The sequence below is a fragment of the Antennarius striatus genome, chromosome 20 (genome assembly GCF_040054535.1).
Source record: "Antennarius striatus isolate MH-2024 chromosome 20, ASM4005453v1, whole genome shotgun sequence".
NCBI lineage: Eukaryota > Metazoa > Chordata > Actinopteri > Lophiiformes > Antennariidae > Antennarius > Antennarius striatus.
This window is the reverse complement of record NC_090795.1, coordinates 5,937,825-5,963,996: the sequence shown is the minus strand read 5'-3', so window position 1 is coordinate 5,963,996 and position 26,172 is coordinate 5,937,825. Positions and strand designations below refer to the sequence as shown.

Here is a 26,172-nt window from a genome sequence, read left to right as displayed (position 1 = left end):
TCAGTTAATATTTTCAAATCAACACCAGATGAAACCTGGAAACCATGACATGTATAGATGATAATTAAAGATTAATTAATAATCTATACGTTTAACATATTACAGTTTTATCTATTTAACATTCTAAATGAATAGTGTTTTATCCTTCCGTGTTGTCAGTGGTGGAGAACGTATTCCCATTCTTTCTCTTTCTCACCATACTAGACGGTGACGAGACACTGGAGTTTGTAGAAGAGGAAAAAGGGTTTTCAAGTCATTTCCATGTATAATATTACTATTTAAATAACTTATCCATTTTGCAGTTGTAATTCTAGTTTAACTTGAGTAAGGCATTTTGCTTCTTTCTCTGCACACAGAGGCATTTTTCTATCACCATACTTGGTGAAACAGTCAAGCAGCAGCTTGTGATTTGAGGAAAATCAACACATCAATCCATGCAAAGAGAATATAAAGACTTCCAGAATGTGTCCGTGTATAAAATATGATCAGTTCCTTTCTTTCCTATGAATCTGAACGGAGAGAGAGGGAAGGGAGTGGAGGGAGAGCGTTGTGGTCATACAGGCGCTGGGAGTTCAGGGGGAGGGGACCAGGGGAGGTGCAGGCGCCTGGGGTGGGTGGGGAGGGGGCTCAAATACAGCTCTGCTTAGTCACACTTTCGCTTGGACGTCAGGGAGTGAATGGTACCGTTATCTGCCCTCCGCGGCTCTCCTTCATGGGCTGTGACTTCACCGGGAGCCCGAGCGGCTGCAATTAAGGAACCACGCCTGTTGCGCACTAATTCCCCTGCATTTCACTACTTATACACCCCCTCGCCCGAAGCGAAGGAGAACTTTCAAGAGCTGACAGTCCAGAAGAAGCGATCTCCTCTGCTTTGTAACCTGTTTATTATTTCATTACTTTATTATCGCGACAGGACGCCTTGGTCCTGAGCGCGTCTTTGGTTCCGGGAGGTAAAGGGACAGTCGGCCACCGGGAACGCGCACAATGGAGTACCTCAAGTTTTGTTTTGTGTTTTCATGCTGGCTGAAGTTTGCAAATTCTGTCTTCACCGAAACAACTCAGGCTCCTGCACCTATTCCCAAAGGTAAATACGTTTTTAAAAAAAATAATTTTTTATTATCCCTGTTTCTATTACTCCGTAATAATCGTCACATTTTACATTTTTGACCCCACGATTAAAATGTGTAGGCAAATAACTTTGGGTCTTCTATGATGTCATTTGCTAAAGATTTACATGGTGTCACTGTTGCATGCCAGTGAATACAGCCCTGCACAAACTGGAGCATCCACCCAAATGATAGTGCTTGACGCACAAGAGCCGTCTGCGGTTTCTCGCAATCCTGCTTTTATTTCATGTTGTTTGTTTGCGTGCAGCCTCTGCTTTTACGCGCAGATGTCAGGCTGTGAAACGACGGTGCGAGAAATTATAAAGCAATCGGAGGCGAGGCTTTGATGGTTTCAGTAGTTTTTTCTCACGCTCTGCATTCAGACTTGAATTTAATAATAATAAGGGGAAAAAAAAGGTAATCATACAGACATTAGCCCCGAATTACCATAGATCTGAATCAGAAATACATTTAATGTTAAAGCAAACATTCAATTACGCAACGAGATGCAGCTGTAAACCTGTTATAATGGGAGCTGCATGGATCACTGCCAGATACAACCTGTTTGAGTGCTCAAACAACCTATATACAGTGTAAGTATGTATTTATTCTCCCCAATAGCCCCCCCCCCCACACTACGGTTTTATTGACTTGTTGAAAAGATCTTTCCCTGGTAGTATGCTGTTGTGGCTGCGTTGCTTTAAAAGCATTTAACTTAAAACACAGCTCCTTTTATAGTCACACACACACCTTGTAAAAACTTGCAAACAACAACATAAGTGGATGTAAATGTCTATTTTATACAAGCATTGGTGTGATAATAGATTTATTTAAGTTAAACCAGAGGTTTTTCTAATGATACATTTTGCAGTCAGTCAGTAAGTCGCTTGTTTTGTCCCATGCTCTGGTATTTTTAACTGGATGTCTTTCAAACATAGTCCAGGTTTATGGGGGTTTACTTGGTGTTTTTCAAACAGTGGCCAGATTTACGGGGGGGGGGGGGGGGTAAAATGTTTGCTTATGAAAGCCTTGTTAGTTCAGCTGTAGGGGTTTACATACAAGTGATGCAGCTTGTTGGGATGCAAAGAGACCATGCAAACTGGTTGCAATTCACTTGTCAAAATAACATTTTATTAAAGTAAATTATTTATGACTTTCATCAATGATTACCAAAAATATTTCCGGGGAAAATTTTCTCAGTGTGACAAAGAGCAAAATGTGATCATGATTAGAGTATGTTTTATTTTTGAAAGATCTGTTACACTCCAGATGTTACTTGCAGAATGAAACTTTTTATGAATGTCAAGGTTCTATTGCAGAAGTTTTTTTAATGCCACGTATATTTTGACAGATCCGTACTGCAACAATAAAACGCTTTAGTCCACGAGTTATCGGCCATTTTGTGGACTGGTTGCAGTTTCAGAAGCAAAATTTCTTCTTACTTTTCATTCGAAGGAAGAAATGCTGAATAGAGTCGACATGCATATTCACATTTTTAACAAGATTGTTTCAAGAAACTGCACAAAATGTTTTGGAGTGATTTTCCCTGTAGAGGAGCCAACATGCTAACCATTATAACAAGGCGGGACTGATGAGTGAGACCCAAGAGGTCAGCATGACCCCAACTGTATCTCAGTCTGAACCCCCCACCCCGAAACAAACCCCAAAAACATTACAGCAAGGCACAAATGATTGGTAAGGAACTAATAACTGGATTTATATGCAGTGTGCAGGTTTTCCTGCAATATTTGTGTGGAATTCCAGCTGTGAGAGTCTCGCTGTAGGAACTCTTCCTCTGTTGGTTCAGATTAATGTGATGATTCAGCAGTAAAAAAAAAAAAGAATATCAGAAGAAGAAATAGGAATGCAGACCTCTGCCCACCTTCTCACCTATGTGCACCTGGCTGGTACTGTGAACTGCAGACGTGGCTGCTGGCTAGTTAGTTTTGGAATGCTGCCCAAGCCTGCCGGTGCAGACCCCCCCCCCCACACACACACATAGTCTGGTTGTGTGAAAGAGGCCTTTCACTTTGTTTTCTGACTGACTGTGTGAACAACACCTCTGACAGATCTGTGTATTGATTTTAATAAGCAGCTTTTGTGTTGGAATCCGAGCCTCTAGATATGTGAGTGCGTGACCCCCTTCATTCTAAATGAACTGCTGGTACTCTTGGTTATAATGTGGTGAGTGTTTGTGTGGGAGACTATGATTAACACCATCACTCAGTATGACCCGCTCTGCTGCGCTGTGGAATAGGCCTGTGTAGACCTTTCCCAGACGTCAGTGACGTGTCAGCAGACAACATTTTGTAGAGAAGAAAAGGAAACTCCACCTCAAGTTGTCCTATCTCCTGTGTAATAGTGCAAGCTCTGCTGCCAGGCCAAGCCTGTAATCACATCTTAGAACTTTGTCACTATATCACCACAAGGCTGGATCCTTTCCTTGTTTCTAGCCATATGCTGTTTGTGGACTGCTTTTTTTATGTTGTACTCTTTATTTAAGCTCCATCCTGACATGTTTTCTGCCAGAAAACCCTGCCAAAAAAGCAGGACATCAAATTGACAGTTCTCATGAAGCCTTCCTCTAATGTGCTACTGAAGACAGAGGGCAGTTTAGCTCTGTCAAGGCAATGGCTATAGTAAAAATATCCCATTGTTCCAACTAGCAAGTCATTTTAAATGATGGCTGTCTCACTATGGGAACTGAGCAGCTGTTTATCCCAACGAAGAACCAAGCTGGCTGCATCTCTTCTTATAAAAGCTAACAGGGTGTAGTCGGGAAATTGTCAAACTCAATATCATTCAAACTAAAACCTTTGTTTGACAATGTGTTAATAATTTCGAAAATAGACACACATATAGGAATATTTACTTTAACTTAACAATATGAACCAGCTTTTAGATGTGAACGATTATTCTAAAATAAACATCCTACAATTGTTGGAAGTGGCAGAAACAAGTTGATAGAATCCAAAAATGTTCTAGGTTATTATTGGATTAGGTGCCATTTGGTCTTTTTATGAGCAACCAAATGCGCTTTGAGGGGTTGCAATAGTTTTATTAATTATATTTCACTGTTTGAGAAAAGTGGGCAGAGTTACAATCAGACAATTAAAGAAACCTTGGATCTGAGGACTATTTTGTATTTCAACTTTACCACATGTGTTTTCTTCATGCTTGCTTCAATGTCCCCAAAAGGAAAAAAAACTGGCCAATGCTTTAAAGCATTTTCATTTCACTTTCTATGTAGAGAAACAGGCTCCATTTCCAGTTAATAGTGTGTGGCTAAAATGTGATTAAAATACTTGGGATGTATTCCTTTGTCCTTCAACGTTTGTTTGATTGTTAATCTTTGAAAAACTGCAGTGTATTAATAAAACAGCATGAAATTGTGCAGTTTTAATTCTTGAATGTTAGCTTTACTGGCTAAAAATATTCAGTCTTATGCTTACCCCTAGTGAGACACATGGGCTTCTTTCTGTTTTCTTTGATTTGGAGATGAAATGTTCATTAAAATTATTGTTTTTATTTAGTGATTTATGTGAATTCTAGATTACATCCAGATTTTTAAAAAAACAATTTTACGAAAAACCCTATTAATGCAGCTTTTTCAAGTTCTATCTAAACTACGATCGTTTCACCGAACTAAACCTCGCAGGATTCAAATCAGATTAAATTAGTTATTTTTTCAACAATGCATTGGTTTTTGTTGGTTAAAGTAAATAATCTTTTCAAAATGACACAGGACTACAACATTGTTTCCTGGCTCAGATCGAATGACATCATGCCACATCCTAAGGCTGAAGGACCTGTGGTTAGACGTATATAATTGGAACCACATCCTTTTGCTGCTCTTGCCCAGCAGGATTCTTTCATTATGGGTACGGTATGTTTTGTCAATTATGGTGGCACCAAAACTCAAGAAAAGAAAATAACTTTATTTTAGTTGTGGGCAACTGAACCAACCAGCCTGTTATATTATTCGGTCTTCTTGTCACTTGAGCATCCATCCCACTAATATGGTGACTACACAAGTTTTTAGACAGGAATCTGTAGAATTAATTCATTGCAAATTAGATGTGTGAGGGCTATTTGTCAGAAAAAATTAGACGACAGATGTATTCTTCTGTCCTTCTGTAGAATACAGTTCTTAAACTTGTAATATGCTTCATCGAGAATTCGTGTTGAGCAGTCAAACAGCTTTCGGAACTCATATCCCACGCACTTTTCCAGTGTCAGATTTAGAGCGGGGAGGGTGAAAGACCGTGGCCAAGCCGTTCTGTAACTTTCCAAAACCAAAAACCAGACATTCGTACCTATTTCACACAGTGATCAGCCAGATGTTACACACCTGCTTCTGTCGCTTGTTTTGAATAATCATCCCCTAGACTGTGAAGCAGCTGCAATTGGTATTTTCATAAGAATATATCAAGTGACATAATGAAAAACATGCAAAAATCTGAAAGTGGTCACTTGAAGCGATGACTCTATAGAATTGTGGCTTCATATTCAGGCAGCTGTTTCCAATTGCTCTATAAACCTGCTGTGTTCTACCTGCTCAGCGCCAACCAGCAGACAGACAGTTTGTGACCGGCTGGTGGATGTAGTGGAGCATTTAGCAGCTCTGAAACTGCTTGATGTGCAACAATAAACTGTTTTGCTAACAAGTTCACAGAAGTTTATGATGTGTCAGTGCTGTGCTTTTTCCTGCCCACTAGTGCACAAAAAAAAGCTTTTAGAAGATTTAATTATAGTCTTTCTAAATTGCTCCCTGGTCAGTTGATGAAGTGTGTAGATTTAAAAGAAATATTCATCCACTGTACAGTGTTTGGTGGAAGGAGCTGCTATATTGAAAAAGTGAAGCAAAGCTTCAATTCAACATTAATGTGGATGGACAGAAGGGGCTCCACTAAAAAAAAGAAAAGAAATATGTGTTCATAGACTCATTCACACTTCCTCGGTAAAACATGATGCTCATTTTAGAGCAAAAACAAATAGGTTTCTTTGTGATTGACATTTCTCGTCAGATTCGTTGTTAGATCCAGTCAGAATGAAGACAACAATAAGCAGCCAAAGACCTTTTCACACATGGTTGCCTCTGGTTTCATAAACCAAGAGTGTGACAATGCCAAATTCGAGGCTTGCCCACAAACCAGTGGGTAAGGTCATTTTGTGGTTATACTTGGGAATGCCACATAAAGTTCCAATAAAAAAACTGAACAAAATATCACTCTGCTGCTCTCTCATGGCTGTCGAAATCTGGCCTATTATAGTGTCCTTTCTTCACCTAGAGATCAGTTCAACAGATGCAAAGACAAAGGAATGTACACTATTCACTGAGCTACCATCGCTTCATTCTTTCCAAACAAATTCTGAATTTGTTTAGAACTGTTTATTTTTTGAGATGACTAAAATAGATACACATATGTACACTCTGTCTATTTTCCAATGGGGAAATATCCTGTTTTTCGTACAAGAAAGGCAAACCAACACTCCATTGAAAAAATTCTCTATTCTTTAGGAAATGCTTTCCTCCTGTAAGCTTTGTGATCCTGTTAGAACTGTTGCTCAGTGAAGTATGAAAGTTTGCCTGGAAGCCTGAACCTTATGTAATGCAAATACAGAGGGAAAGGGCAAGACCACTGAGTATCCAGGCCTTTCTTGGAGAAGTTGCAGCAGGAATTTATGAGGTATATTCATCTTCTCTTGCTGGCCAGTCTCACAGATCTCGCATGAAAGTGTTTAGTGTTTGCTCTCACTGGACACTCAGCCCTCAAAATCTTGGCTGTAAAAATCTCACCTGTTTAGTGCTGTCTGTTCCTCAGTTACCAGTTTATTATCAATGCGATTATGTTTACAGTTCTGTCAGGAGAAACTGATGAATGAAATTAGTTGTAGTTCCAAGTAAGTTGTTTGTTTCTTGATCATTGGAGACATATGGGGTATCCCTACTCAAGTCATGCTTCAGTTACACTCACAGTTCTTAATAAGACCACTTTGGTCTCAAGCTTTCACAATTACAACTTTTATTTTACTTTTTTTGGCCTAATAAAGTAATTTAAACACGTCCTTATTATCATCATCCATCATCAAAATGTGTGCAGGGTTACTCCCTCTGTGCCATTAGATGTACAATTTAAGAAGATCCAAATGTTTCCTTCTTGTTGTATTTGGAGATACTATCATAGCTACCAGCCAAGGTTTCCAAATATATTTCACTTGAGGTCATCGTAAGTCCTGATGGATTTTCTTCCCTCATGGATTGTTGATGGAAAAGTGATGAGACTTGTTGGTGACTGTTAAAGCAACAATTGTAATGCAGAAAATAAAAATGTCTATCTTTCAAACAGAAGGGGGTTTGAATCCTAAGTTTGTTCTTAACTAGAATCTTGCGTGATGGCAAGGAAATGTGACTGTGTGAAGAAGAGGAAATGGGGGTTTCCATAAGGTCATGGCTAAGTCACAAATAGTTAACTGGTGTAAGCCAGTAAGCTGTGTTAAATCAACAGAGCAGAGACCACCATATGTTCTTTGATGCTGGATTTCATGAAAACAAACAAAAAGGATGAGTTTGGGTTTTATTTGTATATAAAAATTAATTGTGAGAAATACGGAACATGTGTCCGGCTATAATCACAACATTATGAAATGAGATGCTGTCGGTATAATTTGTTAGATACACCCATCAAATGGTCCATTGACTTCAGAACTCCACTCTTTTTTACGCTTTTCTAATATTGCATGGAGTTGTGTAGAAAAATATCTGAACCTTTCTATAACCAACAATCTGACACTCACAATCTCTCCAAACAGAATTTGGCCAGCTGTAGAAACAAATGATGAAAGCTTATGAACTTATCTCTCAGGCGCTTGTTTTTGGCTTTCTGAATTGTTTCCAGGAGTGAGCTCTTAAAAGAGTGTCCCATATTTAGCAGCTACAAAATAAGCTGCCAAATTCAGAAATTGAGGGAAAAGAAATTTTGAATTAGGGTTAGGGCGAGGGTAATTTTTTTGAAACAAATTGGCCAGAGCAGGAATTTTACTTTACCATGTGGTTCTGTCCCTTTTCCTATCATCAGAAAACCTCTTGTTCTACAAACCTGCAGGGGAAATGTGTTTTCCAAATGTGCGAAACATCCCTATCCTGCTTTTTTCGTGATCATCTTCTACCTCTCAGCCAAGAACAAGGACAAGGATACAACTGTGGATATATTAGGTGTCCTCCCCTCTCATACACCCTGAATCTGTACAGTCCTGTCCCGTATTTCAGCTGATCCTGCCAGGTTAGAGGCAGACAGGGAACTATTTCCTACCTGTAACAGGACAGCTCTGGACTGGTTGTTAGAGGGATGACATGACTAAGACTAGACAGGAATAGAAGGATGGCTTACTGACAGCGACGACAGGATTGCATGGAAAAGAGCTGCTTGTAGCATAAGGGAGTCAGGGTGACTGGATGGGAAAATTCTCATGTCGATTTTACTCTTAATAATGGTTCAGCATACAGTAGGACAAAGATTTTGTGTTCCCTCTTTTTATCTTAGTTTATGTCACCAGTGTGAAAAGTGATTACAAATAGAAAATGTCAAGATCTTTAATGAGATTGTTCATATCACCATGATCTCTTTGGCCTTTCAATGCAACCGCAGTAGATTTGCGTTACAGGCCAAATAACAGTCAATAAACTAATAATTATGCATCACTGAACGCCAAAGTCAAAGTAATATTATTGCAAAATCTGAAACACAGCATTTTTCACTTTTCAAATACAGCTTTCCCAGATGTTAAGTAGTTCCAGATGAGAAGTTCATTTTCTTTAGAGGCTGTGCAGCGATCTGCCACTATCAGAGCCAAATTGTGCTGATGATACAGATCAATCAGCCAAACCGATCAATCAGTCTGCCTGTAGCTTGTATGATAACTACAGGTGAGATGCATATGCTTCGTATACTTTCAGTCAGAATATTTACAATGTGGTTTGCAGCGAAGTAAAAAACCAAAAACAAAACAAAATCAAAACCAGCCTAAAAGGATTTTTTCCACAATGACGCATTGAATACTTTTTAACTTTGTATTCCAGAGTCTCACAGCTCTTAACATGTGTTCAGGGACGGAGAGAAATTCAGATTATTTTTCACACTTCCAGTCCCTCTTGCTAAAATATCCAATAAAGAATTTACTGGGTTTAATGGAACATTGTGCTCTTTGTTGAATAGAAGACAGATTAGATTTTGAAACATGGAAAGCAGGATTAATGGCCTAGTGGTACCTTAGAACCACTTTAAAGTGTCTTTAACTTGCTGGTGAACATCTTTACTAGCACAGAATAACTTGTAATATTTTGAAACGACGCCTTAAATGAACAATCATTCTCCTTTGATGCAAAAATAGAGTTTGATGAGCCAGATTTAGAGATTTGCATACTTCCTATCTTGACTCACAGATCAAAATTGGCTATTAAAAAACCCCAGAACAAACGGAAATTAGCCTGGTGTGTTTGGTATGCATATCTTGAGCTTCACACGAGGCTGTAGAGCTAATTTGGTCTCACCCCTCCTCAAACCAGGAAGAATTACATTCAAGTTCCAAAATGTGCTTCAGCTTCTCACTTAAATCATGATAAGCGTCAGAATTATAATATTCACAGTCACGGCAAAGTTCTTTGCTGAACCGAGTGTATCAAGTACTGTGTTTATGCACACAGCAATAACATATTGTGGATATCATTCAATAAAAACAAGAAAACATTCCAAAAATCTCTCACTTCATAATTAGAAAAAGTAAAGTTTTTAGTTGCAGGAGTATATTCCTGACATCCCTGTGACCTTTGAAAACTTGCGTAAACGTGTTTCCCTTTCTTTTCAGAAAAGTTGCTCGTCCTAACTGTAGCAACAGAGGAAACAGATGGCTTCCTCCGCTTCATGCAGTCTGCGAGCTATTTCAACTACACTGTGAAGGTGAGAGCTTCTCATGTTTGAAAATTGTTCCCCTAAATGTGCAGTTTATCCTGGTAAATTATACCACACACACACACACACACACACACACACACACACACACACACACACACACACACACACACACACACACACACACACACACACACACACACACACACATGCACGCACGCCCGTTAAAGAAAGCAAAGTGCTGCAAGCTACAGAAATATTGGTCTTAAAGGAGCACTCCTCACTTTGGGTCAATAATTCCCTCTTTGGTTTAAGACAGCTGTAAAAAGTACGTCTGCATTCTACACCAGTTTGCATTTCACTTCCTGCAGGTACAAAATTGTGATTTATTTTGCAAGCCTTCTGGACCCCAAGGAGATTCTTGTTTAAATTAGTTTATTAATATGTTGTCCAAGATTTATGTACAACCATATCTGTAGAAAGAACATAATGAGACTTCAGCAATAAATAAATAATTACTGTGTTTTAACCGATTTACAAAGACTTGCAAAGTACCTATAAAGATCTAACGTACTGTAGTGGTATCCTCCCGCTGGCTGACTGGTCTTCAGACATAGAAAAGGAAAATGTGTGATGAAGCTGTTGGCTGTTTTGTGTCAAGCCGGTTCATGTTTGACTCTACAGGTTTGTCTCCTTGTGTTCTGCCTCAGGTGTTAGGAATGGGAGAAGCGTGGAAGGGTGGTGATGTGGGCCGCTCTATTGGCGGAGGGCAAAAAGTCAGACTACTGAAGGAGGCCATGGAGGATCTGGCTCACCAGGAGGATCTTGTTGTCCTTTCTGTGGATAGGTATGATTATGTATCTGGAAGTATTATTTCACCATTATCCTTCTAAGTTTATACTAGTCCTTCTTCAGTGATCCCCTTCAGTATCCCATGAGAGAAGGAAAGTCATTCTTAGACAATCTCAGTGGTTTAGAGGAACAATTCTTTTGCAGACTCAGATAAAACAATATTTACTGTTCTGAATGCACAACCTGACATGAATAATGTTATATATAATTGCAGAGAAAATTTATCACACCCATGAAACAGGTGTGTTTTTTTCCCATTAAGAGACGTTATGAGCAACAGCGTGTCAGTGGCAGAAAACTCTAATTAATTATCTGAAATGGTAACATAACCAAAACCCACAACGCGAATGTAAAACCAGTTAATTCCCAGATTAACTTAGTCTTCAATTTATTTTCACATAGTAAAAATTTGCCCGGAGTGTTTTATCATGGTCTGGGGTTTAGTTTATATTTCAGCAATAATTACAATTGTAATTAATGAGTTAATGCAACATAGGGAAATGCTGTACTTGTGTGAACACATGTGGGCCAAATGTGGATATTGTGGGGCTTACAGGGTTCCTTACTCTTATTAGAATATCTTCATTACATGCCTGGCTGAGGTGGGATAGGTTATCTCCCTTTGTCTGCAAGTGCAGAGATAACGATATGGAGAAGAGGACTGCAGAATCATAGTTGCATCTGGAATCGGCTGTTTTATGGTCAATGACTCTGTGGAATTGGTGTGACCATAATGAATCAGCTCTTTTACTGTTATGACTTTACCCAATAAAACAAAATCACCAGAAACATAAAAGACTTTCCACATCCACAATTTATCTGCCCCATGAATGAGAGTATTAGTTTGAATGCGCCAGCACCAACTCACTTCAAGGGTTTGTCTCAGAACTCCATTGTCTGTGCATGGATGAATGTAGTTTGTGTGTTTTTATGGGTTTCTGCTTGGAAAAGAGAGGAATCTTTAGGAAATACCTTACAATGTGAGGCAGGAATGCTTGCCTGTACAAATGTCCTCCTGTTTCAGTGTTTACATTTAGATTCATATCTACCTCAAGCAAGTGGCAGCCTAGTTTGTGAAGATGTGAGATGATGACAGGCAAAGCACATGCAAAAACAGAATGCCTCAAAAGAAAAAAAAAAATTCATGATCACATTTTGTCGTATCTCCTTCCTCTTAGCTATGATCTTATCTTTGCTGCTGGGCCTGAGGAGATACTCAAGAAGTTCCAACAAGCCAATCACAAAGTGCTTTTTGCTGCTGAGGGGCTAGTATGGCCAGATAAACGGCTAGCTGACAAGTACCCCTCAATCCGGAGTGGCAAACGCTACCTCAACTCTGGAGGTGAGTTCCAGAAATACAAAATAAGATCCAATTATGATTTTGTTTTAGAATATGTGTATGTCGATCTTTGGACAACGTACACTAATATACAATTTGAATACACCCTGTGGATATTTACATGAAGAAGTGAAGCTACTGCTATGCTAAACACATAAATTAAATGGGTTGCACACTGGTTCACATTCCACCATCAGTTGAATGAACAGAAGAGTCGACACTGTCTGGAATTCAAGCAGCCAGGCCTCAGCATTGTTGGGTTAAAGAGTTGGAGCAGCTTCAAGGAATAATGACAGGCAGGTGTTTGTTTTAAAATATAAAACCACAGGACCTTCATTGTTACCACTATCTGTAAGTTGGAAGTATATTTTCATTAAGGACTGGATTCATTGAGGTATTTCCTGCAGACAGTGGGTGACAGAAGCCCATTCATTTAACTTTAGCTACAGACACAGTCCTTTTTGAACGCCCTAGACTTCAGCAATCACACTCCTCAAGTTGTCTCTGGCGGGCGTTATACTGTATATCAGAATGTTTCTTGGTATATTGTGACGTCAATAATGCAAAATCTTTTTTATGTGGCAAAGAACAGTGAATATATGCAAGCCTTCTTTGCAAAAGGAGAGGAATGGTACGTTCTCATGTTCAATTCACAGCCAAGATAATAGAATTGCTACTTTCCCAATATTGACGTACTGTATAGGGAAATTAAAAAAAACTTTCTCCGTTTTAAACTGTCTGTCAAAACAGATGCATATTATTCTTTTGCTCAGTGTTTTTTTTCTAACAAATTAACTTTCAGAGTAATACAGACTGTGTTTTCCAGCAGAGCATCCTGCAGGTGTTAGATCACAGGAATCTGTTCTTAAATCCATTATTTTGTGAATAATTTATCAGTGTGAGAAAAACGTTGCGATTTTCTGTCAACTTTTTTTTTTTTTGTCTACCCGTCACGGTTACGTCAGGTCTTTCCACTGACTTGTTTACAGTGTCTAAGGCTTTTTTTAGAGATGAGATGCAAAGTGGTGCACACAACCAACAAAGCCAAACCCTGCAATCTCTTTTAGTGGTCAGGTTCACTGAGCAAGAAAAAAAAAAAAAAAAAGACGAGGTGGGGGAAACTTGGAGAGATTGCACTTAGAGAGGACACTGCACCCTGCTGTAATACAGTACTGTCACACACTGCTCCAGAACCACCTTTAGGAAGAGAAAGTCCTTGGTTTTTGTGGCCAAAATTCTCAGTCATTTGAAGGCATTCACGCTTCAGGAAGGAGCCAGCAGATGCAATATAATTGTCACCAAAAGTCTAGCAGTTTTATATGATCCTGCTTGTAAACATCTCCAAAACCTGTACTTTAAGTGTTGACTATGTGTTTCATGCTGTTTACTTGCAGGTATAATGGGCTATGCTCCATACATAAACAGAGTTGTTTCACAATGGGACCTCCACGACAACGATGACGACCAGCTCTTCTACACTAAAATATATTTAGATCCTTTAAAGCGAGTAAGTATGTTGTGTTAAAACTTGTGTAAAAATGCAAACCCAGAAAAATATGTCAGATGGCTAAAATACATGTGTCCATGTCTCACAGCAATCTCTTAACATGACTTTGGACCATAAGTGCCAGATTTTCCAGAACCTGAATGGGGCTGTTGGTGAGAATTTAACACTGCTGATCCAGTTCATTGCAAATTTTAATATTTTATAGTATTAGGCTTCTCAATTTAAGACAGAAGGAATAAGAAGAGCATTATCTGTGTTTAACCTGGGAGTGGTAAACCTGTACAGCTCTCATCCATGCTGTAAAGCGATTTTCACTACCTGGCCTGAATTTTTCTTGTTCCCTTTTTTTTTTTGGCAGATGAAGTGCTTCTCAAGTTTGGAACTGATCGTGTTAGAGTCAGAAACACTGTGTATGACTCTCTGCCAGTGGTTGTCCATGGCAACGTGTACACCAAAGTGAGTGAGAAGTGGACTCCTTGGGTTTACCTACCACAGCGTGCTCACACTTTTAAGCTAATCATTTTCATCAAGGACACAGGCTTTGGCTTGAGTTATTTAACTCATCTTTCCTATATCCAGATAAGTTTCTGCTTCCACACACTTTTTAGACTTTTATTCAGCTAAAATTAATTATGACAGATTTTGTTTCACTGATTTAATAGATGAAATACATGTATTTTGTTTTCGTGATACTTTCTACTAACCTTGGCCACAGAAGTCAGATCATTATTCAATTCAGGGAAGAAGTCAAAAGGCAAAATCACTTTATAATTCATCTGCCCAGATGTCTCCTATTAATTTCGGGCCTTAGTCCCTGTTTATTAGAGCAATGGTCATAGCCAGACGAAAAGCAGGATGTCTTCACAAAACCACCACCATTTTGAAAGTTCTGCTCCTGTTCTTTTCCCCATTTTTTTTACAAGTCTCGGTTCACCACCAACCGTCTGTCTTTGCTCTTCTCTGGTAACAAACCAAATCTGCCAAACTGTTGAGTCATTCTTCCCAAAGGCTTCACCATCTGCAGGAGAAGCTTGGTGGGAGGGTTGGGCTAAACAATTTCAAGCTGGATGAGGAGAAAAGGATAATTTTTCACTTGTTTTAACATTGTAAATGTTTTTTATCCATGTTGGTGAAAGGATTTGAGAAGTACCATGGAAAACACTGTTAAAGTTTGATTTGGTCTAGATATAAGGAAAGATTTTCCACTGTCTTCAACTATCTTTATCTTTACTTGTCTTTTTACTAATATTTTCCCAACTTACTCAGATTTCATATTACAACCCCTCCACAAAAATTGATGAGGAGGGTATCAAGTGAAAATGGCCCGCTAACCTAAATCAACTTATGTAGGATTGTTTTACTTTGGCAGAAGTATGAGCTCTAGTGAACTTCCTTCTTTCCAGTTTTCATTCCAACTTCAATATGGGTACAAATGTACACACAGTTTAAAATAATTATGTCTGTGATGAGAGACACTGTCGCCAGTGTCTTTATTCACTGGGTATAATCGGTGTAATTTATTGATTCTGTATTTATTATAGTCCCCCCTCAGTTTGAAAATGATTCTACTGGGCATATTTATCTTACATTCTGCAGTAAATCTGCAACAGTTAAACAGTTTAAATCCAAAGTTAGACATTCAACAGCAAATCAGGATAGTAAAAGGAAAATGTTTTTCTACTGTAAGTGCGAAAAGGAGGTACTGCATATGCTCATTTTAATCTTCCTGCTGTTATGTTTGCTTTACAGATGTACCTGAACTACTTAGCCAACTATGTCCCCAATGCATGGAATTATGAACATGGCTGTGGACACTGTGATGAAGATCTTATCGATTTGTCTCAGTTAAATGTAAGTGTGCTTGAACTGCATTCATTTTACTTCTGTTTGTCTTTGGTTCACTTTTAAAGTGTATATGAGGAATGTATTCAGGCACATTCTTCTGGGTATACTGTAGGAACCATCACATTAGTCCGCCAGCTTAACTTCTGTCTAGACAAGAGAAATGGAGCTTCCTGGTCTTATTTCAACAGATAAGACTCTTGATACTGGACACATTTCCAACAGCAACAATTCTATACTCACTGGATAACTATCTGTGTATCAACCTAACTACTTGAGGGGAAAAGGAAGTGCTGCACTGCTGTGGTGCAAGATATGGCTTCTGGGGTTTTCAGAAAGGCTCATTTAAAGGGGCGTCACCATTGACCAGCTTGTTTTTTAGTGGGCCTCTCAGTATTGGTTTTACCCACAAAAGTTTTAGTGGTTATGCTGAAAATTTGTCGGAGTTCAGGCACTCCGGTGACGTAGGGGAAGCAGGAATGGCAGGCACTAGGCAGTGAATGTCTATCTGGCAGGATTCCCACCAAATGCTGTTTTCTTTTTGGGTAGAGAAGGCAAACATACAAATATTCAAGGTCTTCAAACTGACAAACAGCACAAGGTCTCTCACAATATGTGATATTGAGACATCCAGATTTACCATATAAGCTGTGTGAATTATTGTGCTTCAGTGAAATGAAAGCCATATTTGTCAAAGTTGCTCTCAGTGACCTTCCATAACGTCTGCAGATCAAACACTGGTTCTCAATAATGTGCAACTTGGTAACGATATTTCATTCCACTGTAAAATGCTGGTCACACTGTGGTAAACCCTGGTCACTGGCAGTCTAGCTTCGCTATTTGTGTACTTTGGTTTTGGGACTGAGCCCAGGTCTTAAAAAGACACTGAGTTTTCACCAAAAAGCCCTATTGTGAGCTCCCCAGACCATCCACTGCCTCTTTTGGTCTCTTGTTTTTGAATCAGAGTCTAGTTGTCGCTTCAGTCTACTTTAATAAAAGTTTTCGTCATACTTCCCTACATCATTTCCTGCTGCCGTCTGTCCTCTGTATGTCTGTAACAATTTAAACTCAATCTGTCGACATGCATGAATACTCTCGAGTCTGAAAAGCAACCATAGCGGAACTTGCAAATTGGAAGGTTCTCCATGGATCCCTTTTCATCCCTGATCCAGGCCTTTCCCTTGAACTGGTCAAGAGGATCAGGGCTGCAGACAGAGCTGTGTGGGCTGGAGCTGGAGTGTCATGGGAAAATGTTTCCTCATCTCTTTTTTTGTGTTTTTTTTTTCCTTTATGCCTCTTTATATCATCCTTGCCTAAAAGGATTACTTTTCTACATGGACAGTCCCTGAACAGAGTTATACATAGCTGACTATTCATTATAAGCACAGGTTATACAAGTTTTCAATGTAAACACTTAGGATTTTATTAAAGCATCATTTTCTCAGGAGGACTGAAGAGAAGGTTACCCATGTCACCTTAGTTTAATAAGAGCAAGTCAGTGACATTAATGCAAATGCCTGAACTAACATTTGGTTATGTCTGATGGGAAATGTCAAATAATTGGTGATTTATGTTAAACAGTGCTCATGACCAAGCAGTTTTTGTTTAAAAAGGTACTCATTTATCTTTCATTTAATATAAACAGGAGTATCCCAATGTGCTGGTTGGAGTCTTCATTGAGCAGCCAACTCCATTTCTTCCTGAATTCTTCCAGCAGCTGCTGACTCTGGATTACCCCAAGGATAAAATCAAACTCTTTGTCCACAATAATGTGAGTGAATACATCTGCAGCTGCATTTAGGTTTAGTGCTATAGTAGACCTCTGGGAAGCATGGGTCCACATATGTGGCCTCTAATGTATTCATTTTCGTTCTTTTCTTAGGAGGTCTATCATGAGAAGCACATTCAAAAATTCTGGGAAGAGAATAGGAATACCTTCCACAGTTTCAAGGTTGTGGGACCAGAAGAGAATCTTAGCCAAGGAGAGGCCAGGAACATGGGCATGTATGGATCCCTCCTCTCTAAACTCCTCCATCAATCACTATCCCTTGGTTTAAAACAGAAACACAATATAAACATGTCAAACAACATGTTTTACGCATCTGTAGAATGACTTCAATACTGCCAGCTCAATAGGCTCCTCTCCAGACATGAGGTAATGTGCCTCATTTCAGCTGGAGCTGTCAGAATTCTTCTATGACAGGTGCTATATTTCTCCAGGATTCCCCCAATGTTGTGCCATTTCACTTATAGCCCTGTGTTACTCTGTTGTCATGGTGATAATTTCATCTTTGAGGCCTCATCACAGAGATCCTATGAGAAACCCTGCATACCTAAAAGCTTTGGTCAGGACAGCCCTATAATTAAGATGTCTACAGTTTATTAGCAGTCTCTAATGTTGGTAAAATCCCATAATGCACTAGAAGTTTAAATGCCGTGAGTGAAAATCTAGCAGTAGAAGCATTTCTTTGACTGTTATCAGGTCTGGATGGAATGATGTCTTCTTCCCCTGCTGTACCTGTGCTGTGTTATTTCATTAGGGATCTTTGCCGTCAGAATGCCAAATGCGACTATTACTTCAGCATAGATTCAGACGTGATGCTCACCAACAGACAGACGCTGAAGCTTCTCATTGAGCAGAACAGGTATGGGACAGAAATCACATGTTCAAAAAGCTTCTCTAACTGGAATATGTTATGATTGTTGAACTGTTGAATTTATCCCTCCAGCAGCCAAAAAAACCACAGGGACATTAAAGCAGATTGAACGAAAGTTTAAAAATAAGCCTCTCTGGCTTCCTGTCTTTGTGCCACATGGAAACACAGAATTACTCTATTGCCTCGACCTTCACATGCCACTTTGCGTTATAGGAAAACAAACCATTTTCCTTTTGCCAGCTTGTGAATTTCAAGAAACCTTCCCATGAACTGCATGTCTTTGTGGCTAGTGTATGGTATTATGATCTGGTAAAGGCATAAAAAGGAAATATCTTTCCTCAGATATTTAAAGACAAGTATGAGAACTTTCTGCTGGCGCTGACGTTGTGGGGGCAAAATGACAATATACGTTAACCAAAAAAAATTCTGTATTAGTATATAGTCCTGTAGTACATCCATATCAACCAACACTGTGATTTATGGCTCAGTTCTTTACAACCTGCCAAGTATATTTCACATAATGGAGAACAATCCTTTCATCGTGGTTTGCTTTGCAAGACGAAGGGAGCAGCAGTGGAAAAATATGGTTCCTTTATTTATGCAAATTCTAAGAAGTAGACCAGATTTTGGGTTTAGAATAGCAGACGCTTGCAGTAAGCCATTACACTTATCCAACTTCAGTCCAGTATGACTCACGGGTCTGGTTTGCTTTATGCTGTATACCGTACAATCTTTTAGCAACTTGGCAATCATCATATCTTTCCATAGAGAGGTGGATGTCTTCAATGTGCCTTCTGCCTTCACCATTCAGAGATCCGGCACATTTGGTGGTTGGCTGTGCGCGACATGTCCCTGAGTCGCATGTGCTGTAACAGAATAACCATCTCCATTCTTTTTGCTTCCTGACAGAAAAATAATTGGTCCCCTTGTCACCCGTCATAACAAGCTATGGTCCAACTTCTGGGGAGCCTTGAGCCTGGATGGTTATTACGCTCGCTCTGAAGATTATGTCGACATTGTCCAGAGAAAACGAGTGTAAGTAACAAGTGCAATAATGCTGCATGCAGAAATGGCTTCACCTTGATGGTTCAAAATACACTTTTAATTGCACCTCATGTCCAATATGAAAATGATTCTTATTGGGCTGAAACAGTTATCACCCATGTTCAGCCATAAACAACAAGAATGCAGTCATTAAGACCTAAATCTTAGAATAAATTTATAAGCCATCATTAAAGTCACATTTGAGCAATGATTTAGTGGTGGGTGGCAAAAGAGTCAAATTCATTTCCTCCCTCTGACCTGCCCACTTTTTTAAGCGTTTAAAAATAAGTTGAAATGGTAACCAGATGGTACAAAGGAAAAAACAAGCACCCACCACAGAAGAAAGCCAGGATTAATCACCCGTGGACCTGTGGCAGGAAGACAGTAAGGGATCAGGTCTTTCTGGTAGCACAAATTATAGCCGTGTCAGGGTGTGTCCAAAAAGATGGTTCAGATCTGTAGATAGACAAAAAAACCCTCCAAAACAAAGGATGAAATTGAAACGTAATTGGTATAATAGACGAAGTTTAATAAAACTAATCTGTGAGGAAAGACAGGCTTTTAAAACCTCTGGAAGTTATGTAGTTTATAGTTTAACCCAATCATCATCAACCAGACATTGGTCCAATTGCAGATAAATACAATCTTTTACCCAATTTGCCATGTTGTCCTTTTTGGCTTCGCCTCCACTAACACCTTTTACAACACACCTGAGGTCATGTACGCTTCCTTCCTCTCATTCGTGTCCTGTTGTTTCCAGAGGTGTGTGGAACATTCCCTACATGGCGCATGTATACCTTGTCAAGGGTAGTGCCTTGAGGAATGAACTGAAAGAGAAGAACCACTTTGTTCTGGAGAAACTTGACCCTGACATGGCTTTCTGTAGAAATGCCAGAGAGATGGTAAGAACAGCCCAGCCCCCATTCTGAGCGATTCACGACTTAGTAAACATGTAGTGAAGTAGTCTGGATTCATGACAACTTAATATTTTAGGCAATTTTTAAAAAAAAAATCTGCATTTTTACATGGAAAAGATTGAGTAGATCAACTTTTAAAACATTCAATGTATCATAACGCTGACAAAAGTCAACAGCTCAACGGGATCTGAACACTGGCAAGTATAAGCAGTTTGAAATGTCCTTGTCTTTCCTCCAGGCATGATCCTGCTCTGTTTATGGTCGCTGTTTTGTGCTTTAAGGTTCATCATCCAATAATCATTCGTTTTTCTCATCCATGTTGCCACATCACTAAAGTTCAGTGGATCCATTTTCATGCCTGTGTTATTAGCCAACAAAAAAGTCATGTTGTCTGTTCTTCCTCTCCACTTTTTAACTGTTCATCCGTCTCTGTTTCATATCACTGACGCGTCACCACACAGCTGCACTCACTACTAGCACGCTCGATGTGCTTCTGCCTGCTATTACCTTTGCCCTAGCATGCATTAGCTCCCATATTAACCCACAAAAAACATCAGTTTCAGAGGGAACCTTGCCTCTTTTTTCATGCAGGCACATTTCTTCTCCTCCTAAGTTGCTATGTATGTGACATTTATTTATTTATTTATACGTGTCAACTGTCACCATGTCTTATTCTGAAACAGTTATTTATGTTATAATATTTTCATGATGCTTCTCCTTTATTTTAGACCAGTCACAGAGAAAAAGACTCTCCTTCTCCGGAATCATTCCATATGCTCAGGCCCCCAAAGGTTTCCATTTGTTTTTGATTATTCTGTTTTATGAAACATCCATTTCCAATGGGTTAGCATTTAGAAGTCAATTCGACTCATTCCTTTAAATGTTCAAAAGTTTATGCCTAATTTTATTTAGGATTTTTACACAGTTCTGAGTATTAACCTGTAAATTTGGAGGTAATTTCACATTAGAATTTGTCTTAGAAGTCAAAAGAATTTTGGCCTCATAAGCTCTATTTTAACACCAAGTTACTCTCTGAGTCGCTGCCGATGTTGTCAAAAAAGAGCTCAGGCAGCTCTTTGGAAATTGATGTTGACATTTTGCTTGAGTTTCAGTTTAGAAGGAGATTCGTGTTGCAGCTAGACAGAGAAAGATATACTTTCTGTCCTAATTTTATTATTTGTTCCGAGAGGAGGTCATGGAGGAGAAAGATGGTTGAAGAGTCAGTTCACATGCAAGTCCCCTGTCCTGATGCTTTACCTCGAACAGCCAACCTTTAGAGACAACATACGTAACCAGCTGCTCCCTCTAAACACACTGACTGATCTCAGACTAGGCTCCAACAATATTTTTTTCATGCATCTGAACCATCTGGTCTAAATAAGAACTTTTATGACCTTTTTCATTACTAAGTTGGATCGAATTTGCAAAAACTAATCCTTATAAATTTTCTGAGGTCATCACCAAAGCCTAGTCTGACAGAGTCTAAATCCTGCCCCCACACAGTTCCCTCCCTTTGCTTCACTGTAGAAGGAATATCATTCCTGGATTTGCTTTATCCCAAACAACCCTCCATTCCTGTTCTCCCACTACTTTCACCTCTCTGCCCCACCCCTTCCTGTTCCCAACCCGACAACCCCTTGCAGCCTACAACCCATAAATAATCTGAGATTATTTATACGGTACCTACATCTCTATCCAAGGTAGAATGTAATTGATTTCAGTGAGTTGAAGTGCACTTGGATCACACTTCATTTTCACTTTGATAAAATTAACCAGTCTGCCATGAGCAGCTTGTGTCATTAACAGCCTCCATAGTTACCATTTACAATGTGTGAAATTATGTCATGTAAATCTGACTGTGTTATGGTTGAAAGCGTTGTTTCTGTGAAACTGACTGAACTTTTTCCTACTTGTTGCAGGGAGTCTTCATGTACATAACAAACCGGCATGACTTTGGAAGGCTTATTTCCACAGCCAATTATAATATATCCCGTTACAACAATGACTTGTGGCAGATATTTGAAAACCCTGTGGTAAGTCATTATGATCCCTTGTTATTATGATTTAAAAAAAGGTTCTTATTACTGACTAGCGGATATAACTCCTGTAAAGGTTATTAGCCATAGTGACAGGCTGGCAGAGACCTGATGTAAAGACTTTCTGTGATAAGACTCCTGATTTAAGTTCTTTTTATTACCACATACAACATGTTGGGACTTGCCCCCATGGAAAAGAGAATTAGTGCTGTTAGGTATGCAGGTCAGCAGTCCCAAAAATGCCCTCTAATCTGAAAATCTCTCTCTTTGTAGGACTGGAAGGAGAAATACATCCACCCGAACTACAGCCGAATCTTCACAGAGGACTACACAGAGGAGGTCTGTAAAAGTGTGTGTCTGTGTTTGAGACTGAGACAGAGAATGACGTAAGACCGGACAGAAAATCCCAACATCTGTTTTTATACACATATGGGTATTACATTACATCCATTACTGCTCAAGGTGACGGTGCAGTCCAAAATCTCACAGGTCTGACTCTGTGTATGTGTGTGTGTGTGTGTGTGTGTGTGTGTGTGTGTGTGTGTGTGTGTGTGTGTGTGTGTGTGTGTGTGTGTGTGTGTGTGTGTGTGTGTGTGTGTGTGTGTGTGTGTGTGTGTGTGTGTGTTGCAGCCTTGTCCAGATGTGTTCTGGTTCCCAATATTCACAGAGAAGGCCTGTGATGAAATAGTGGAGGAGATGGAACACTATGGATCGTGGTCCGGAGGTAAACATGAGGTCAGTACTGTTAGCATAGTTTCACTGAACCCCATGCTGTCATCAACACACTGCAGACACTGCACTTTTTATATCGTGGTTATGTTCACAAATCTTGATGAAGGTAAGAGTAACATTATTGATGGGAAATATTGCTAGTTGTACTATCATTGAACTTTTTTTTGTTGGACTTTTAACTGAAACATAAACTTGTTAACATGGTCACTTGGGCTGATTAGTTGGTGTGAAACTCTCTAATTCAATTAAATTATAATTGCTTGTTAGTTTCATTAGGGAAACAATGGTTCTTAATCTATCAGATTATGTTGCATATGGATTATTTTTTGTAGTTGTATTGATAGCCTTTAACCAATTATTTCTATGGATTCCATGGCTAACATCTAATTTCAGTCTGAATGACGTCATATAAATGTTGTGGTGTGCAGCAGCTACTTCCACCTAAACTGGATCAGCTTTTGCATAGATATTCTAATACGTGACATGCTCTCCATAACATGATTAACAATACATAGCTAAATATAAGTCTCTCAATACAGCGATTATTTTTGTTTGAAATAACACTACAGGTTTGTTACAGGAGGTTGGCATCATTTCCAGCAATGGCTGCACATGGAGCTCATTTTATAAGCTGAAGCTGTTTGCTATGCTATAACTACTGAGTAAATTAATACAGAGACGATGGCTTCCATGTCTCAAGTGTTTGCCGAGTGTGTGTTCTGTGTGTTTAATTAATCAAACCCAGACACCAGACATGGACATAAGGAAATAATTACTCAGTATGGCCTCATAAACTTTACTGTAACAGACATGCCTTTGATGGCTGGATGAGCTGTTACACTTAAGTGCCTTTAACACCTTTCTGTGGGGGGAGGTCAAATGTCAGCCAGATGCAAATGCATTGTCCTCCATAAGCAACTTTTTTTGAATTTATATGCCATACATTTGTTCCCTCAAACACACACACACAAACATGACAGGTACTGATAGTACTTTTACACACATGGTTAATTTTATGACCGTCCTCTCCAGGTCGTTTAAATATAGCCAAGTAAATGGTTATGATGTTGTGTTTTATGTCTGTGGTGTCTAATTCATGTGGCCTGTTTTATGTAGGTTGAAATTGGTAAGCAACATGTCGAAAAGTTTGCTCATGAGCCCCAACGTACACACACAAACACATGCACACACACACAAACACACACACTTTGAAGAACTCTGCTGCTGAAGCTGGATGGGTCATTAGCCCCACATAGGCACACAACAGTGCACCCTCCATTTTTAAAGACACGTATGTGCCTGCACACGCTCTGGCAGAAGCACCACTGTCATCATCACCTTGAAAACTGTGGTCACACACAGCGATGGTGGTGGGTCATTCGTTCCGTCGTTAATCACACCACTGTATTCTTCCCCTTCCTTTTTTTTTTTTTTGTCAGGACAAGAGGATCTCCGGCGGCTACGAGACCGTGCCTACAGATGACATTCATATGAAGCAAATCGGCTTTGATAAAGAGTGGCTGCACTTTATCCGAGAGTTCATATCTCCCATCACACTGAAGGTTTTCTCTGGATACTACACCAAGGTTAGCCCGAAGTCACAGAGAAGCAAAAGCAATATATTATATTTGAATCATGTTTGCCCAAAAGCTAAACTGAAGAAAAAGCCTCTCTCTCTGGAGCCTGTTTTCACACGTACGGCACGAGACATTCTTCTGTGAAATGTGAGATGTAGCATCGATTGGATGACTCACTGTCAGGTAACTTGATGTGTTCATGTGCTCTTATCATAGGGTTATGCTGTGATGAACTTTGTGGTAAAATACACACCTGAGAGGCAAGCATACCTGAGGCCCCATCACGACTCCTCCACCTTCACCATCAATGTGGCCCTCAACAGCAAAGACACAGACTTTCAGGTAAGAAGATGAAGAATCTGTATGCCATCACAATTTTTTTTTCTTGAAATATATTCTTCATAGTCTTATGGACTCTATGACTTCTTGAAAAGACAATACGTCAAATAATTCTTCATTTTATTCCTCATTAGGGTGGAGGTTGCCGTTTCCATAGGTATAACTGTTCCATAGATTCACCAAGGAAGGGATGGAGCTTCATGCACCCAGGACGTCTGACTCACCTCCACGAAGGCTTGCCCACGACCAACGGCACCCGGTACATTGCAGTGTCCTTCATCGACCCTTGAACTTTCAAGTGTTTTGGCTTTGCTTTGCTTTTTTTTTTTTTTGTCATTCTGATTTTTGTTTTGTCCTTTGCCTCGTGCCTCGGATATTTTGCCAACGCAGATGAATTTTAAAAGCAATTGCTTTTTGAAGAATGATAGATTGCTGTGAAATATTCTCTGTCAAACAGAGCGTAGTAAAAAGGGAAGTGGCAAATTGGCACAATAAGAAAGAAGTATCTTCTGGCAGGAGTCTCATTCCTGCATCCACTAAAAGCAAATTATTCTCCACGCAAAACATCATCCTAACAGGAATGATCTTGATCAATCAAGTAACACTGTTATGGTAACAGGCCGCTGTGCTACCACCTACAGTGCGGCATGTAGATACCTGAGGCCTGGGCTGATTCATTGTATTTCAGGTAAAATATCACTGATCTCCGTTATCCTGTAAAACTGTCATTTCTTGAATGACTGGTGCTAATCAATAATCCATATTTTTCTTCCTAGGAGATTTAAAGGAATAGTTTGGGTATTTTGAAGTGGGTTTGCTTGAAGCACTTATCCATAGTAAGTGCATTAACTCAGATTTTGGCCACCTGAAAGAAATAGAAAAGGAATCTTCATCTCCTATCTACTCTAAATAAGACACTAACCATCGATAAGTACACAAACAATACCACTTCTAAAGTTCAAAGTCTCTTGTTAAGTCATTATTGGGTGGCAGTTGTCTTTCTGCCTTCATAAGATCAGATTTGTGATGTCAGTTAAATGAAAGTTTGCCAAAAAGAAAAATACATTTATTTTTGGATTGAAAAACATGACTGCAGACTTTAATATGAATTCTGTTTGAATTAAGGTAATTATTATTTTTTTGTCCTTTATTGCTAATGAAAATTGGTCTTATTGCTTTTCTTTCCTAAAGCTTCACTGCAATGGTTGTTTGTTTTTTTCCTGAGAGATGTGTGAATGGACTTTGAAACCAAAAACCAACAAAGTTGTTTAACTTATTGTCAAAATAAATAAAAAAAATCTTTATTTAAACAAAA

The 26,172-nt window shown here is 39.2% G+C and overlaps 1 protein-coding gene across 2 annotated transcripts; it reads left to right on the top strand.

Annotated features, from left to right (window-relative positions):
* The first annotated feature begins 654 nt into the window (after nucleotides 1-654).
* plod2 (procollagen-lysine, 2-oxoglutarate 5-dioxygenase 2) lies at nucleotides 655-26,172 on the top strand. 2 transcript variants are annotated; one of them, XM_068343719.1, is made up of 20 exons: nucleotides 655-1,084; nucleotides 9,972-10,063; nucleotides 10,726-10,862; nucleotides 12,046-12,209; nucleotides 13,601-13,713; nucleotides 13,802-13,865; nucleotides 14,072-14,169; nucleotides 15,463-15,564; nucleotides 17,201-17,326; nucleotides 17,438-17,559; nucleotides 18,096-18,200; nucleotides 19,122-19,247; nucleotides 20,017-20,158; nucleotides 20,902-20,964; nucleotides 22,093-22,206; nucleotides 22,483-22,548; nucleotides 22,840-22,944; nucleotides 24,381-24,527; nucleotides 24,735-24,860; nucleotides 24,992-26,172. In XM_068343719.1, the coding sequence occupies exons 1-20, from the start codon at nucleotides 985-987 to the stop codon at nucleotides 25,145-25,147; spliced, it is 2,268 nt and encodes a 755-aa protein (XP_068199820.1). In that variant the 5' UTR covers nucleotides 655-984; the 3' UTR covers nucleotides 25,148-26,172. The 2 variants fall into 2 exon arrangements, with proteins under 2 accessions (XP_068199820.1, XP_068199821.1); XM_068343720.1 differs by lacking the exon at nucleotides 20,902-20,964.

What these genes read in the sequence shown, in the direction of transcription:
- plod2 (XM_068343719.1), top strand. Translation starts at nt 985, where the DNA reads ATGGAGTACCTCAAGTTTTGTTTTGTGTTTTCATGCTGGCTGAAGTTT. An exon ending in TCCTGCACCTATTCCCAAAG is followed by an intron (nt 1,085 to 9,971) that starts GTAAATACGTTT and finishes CTTTCTTTTCAG; the next exon opens with AAAAGTTGCTCGTCCTAACT. An exon ending in TCGATTTGTCTCAGTTAAAT is followed by an intron (nt 15,565 to 17,200) that starts GTAAGTGTGCTT and finishes TAATATAAACAG; the next exon opens with GAGTATCCCAATGTGCTGGT.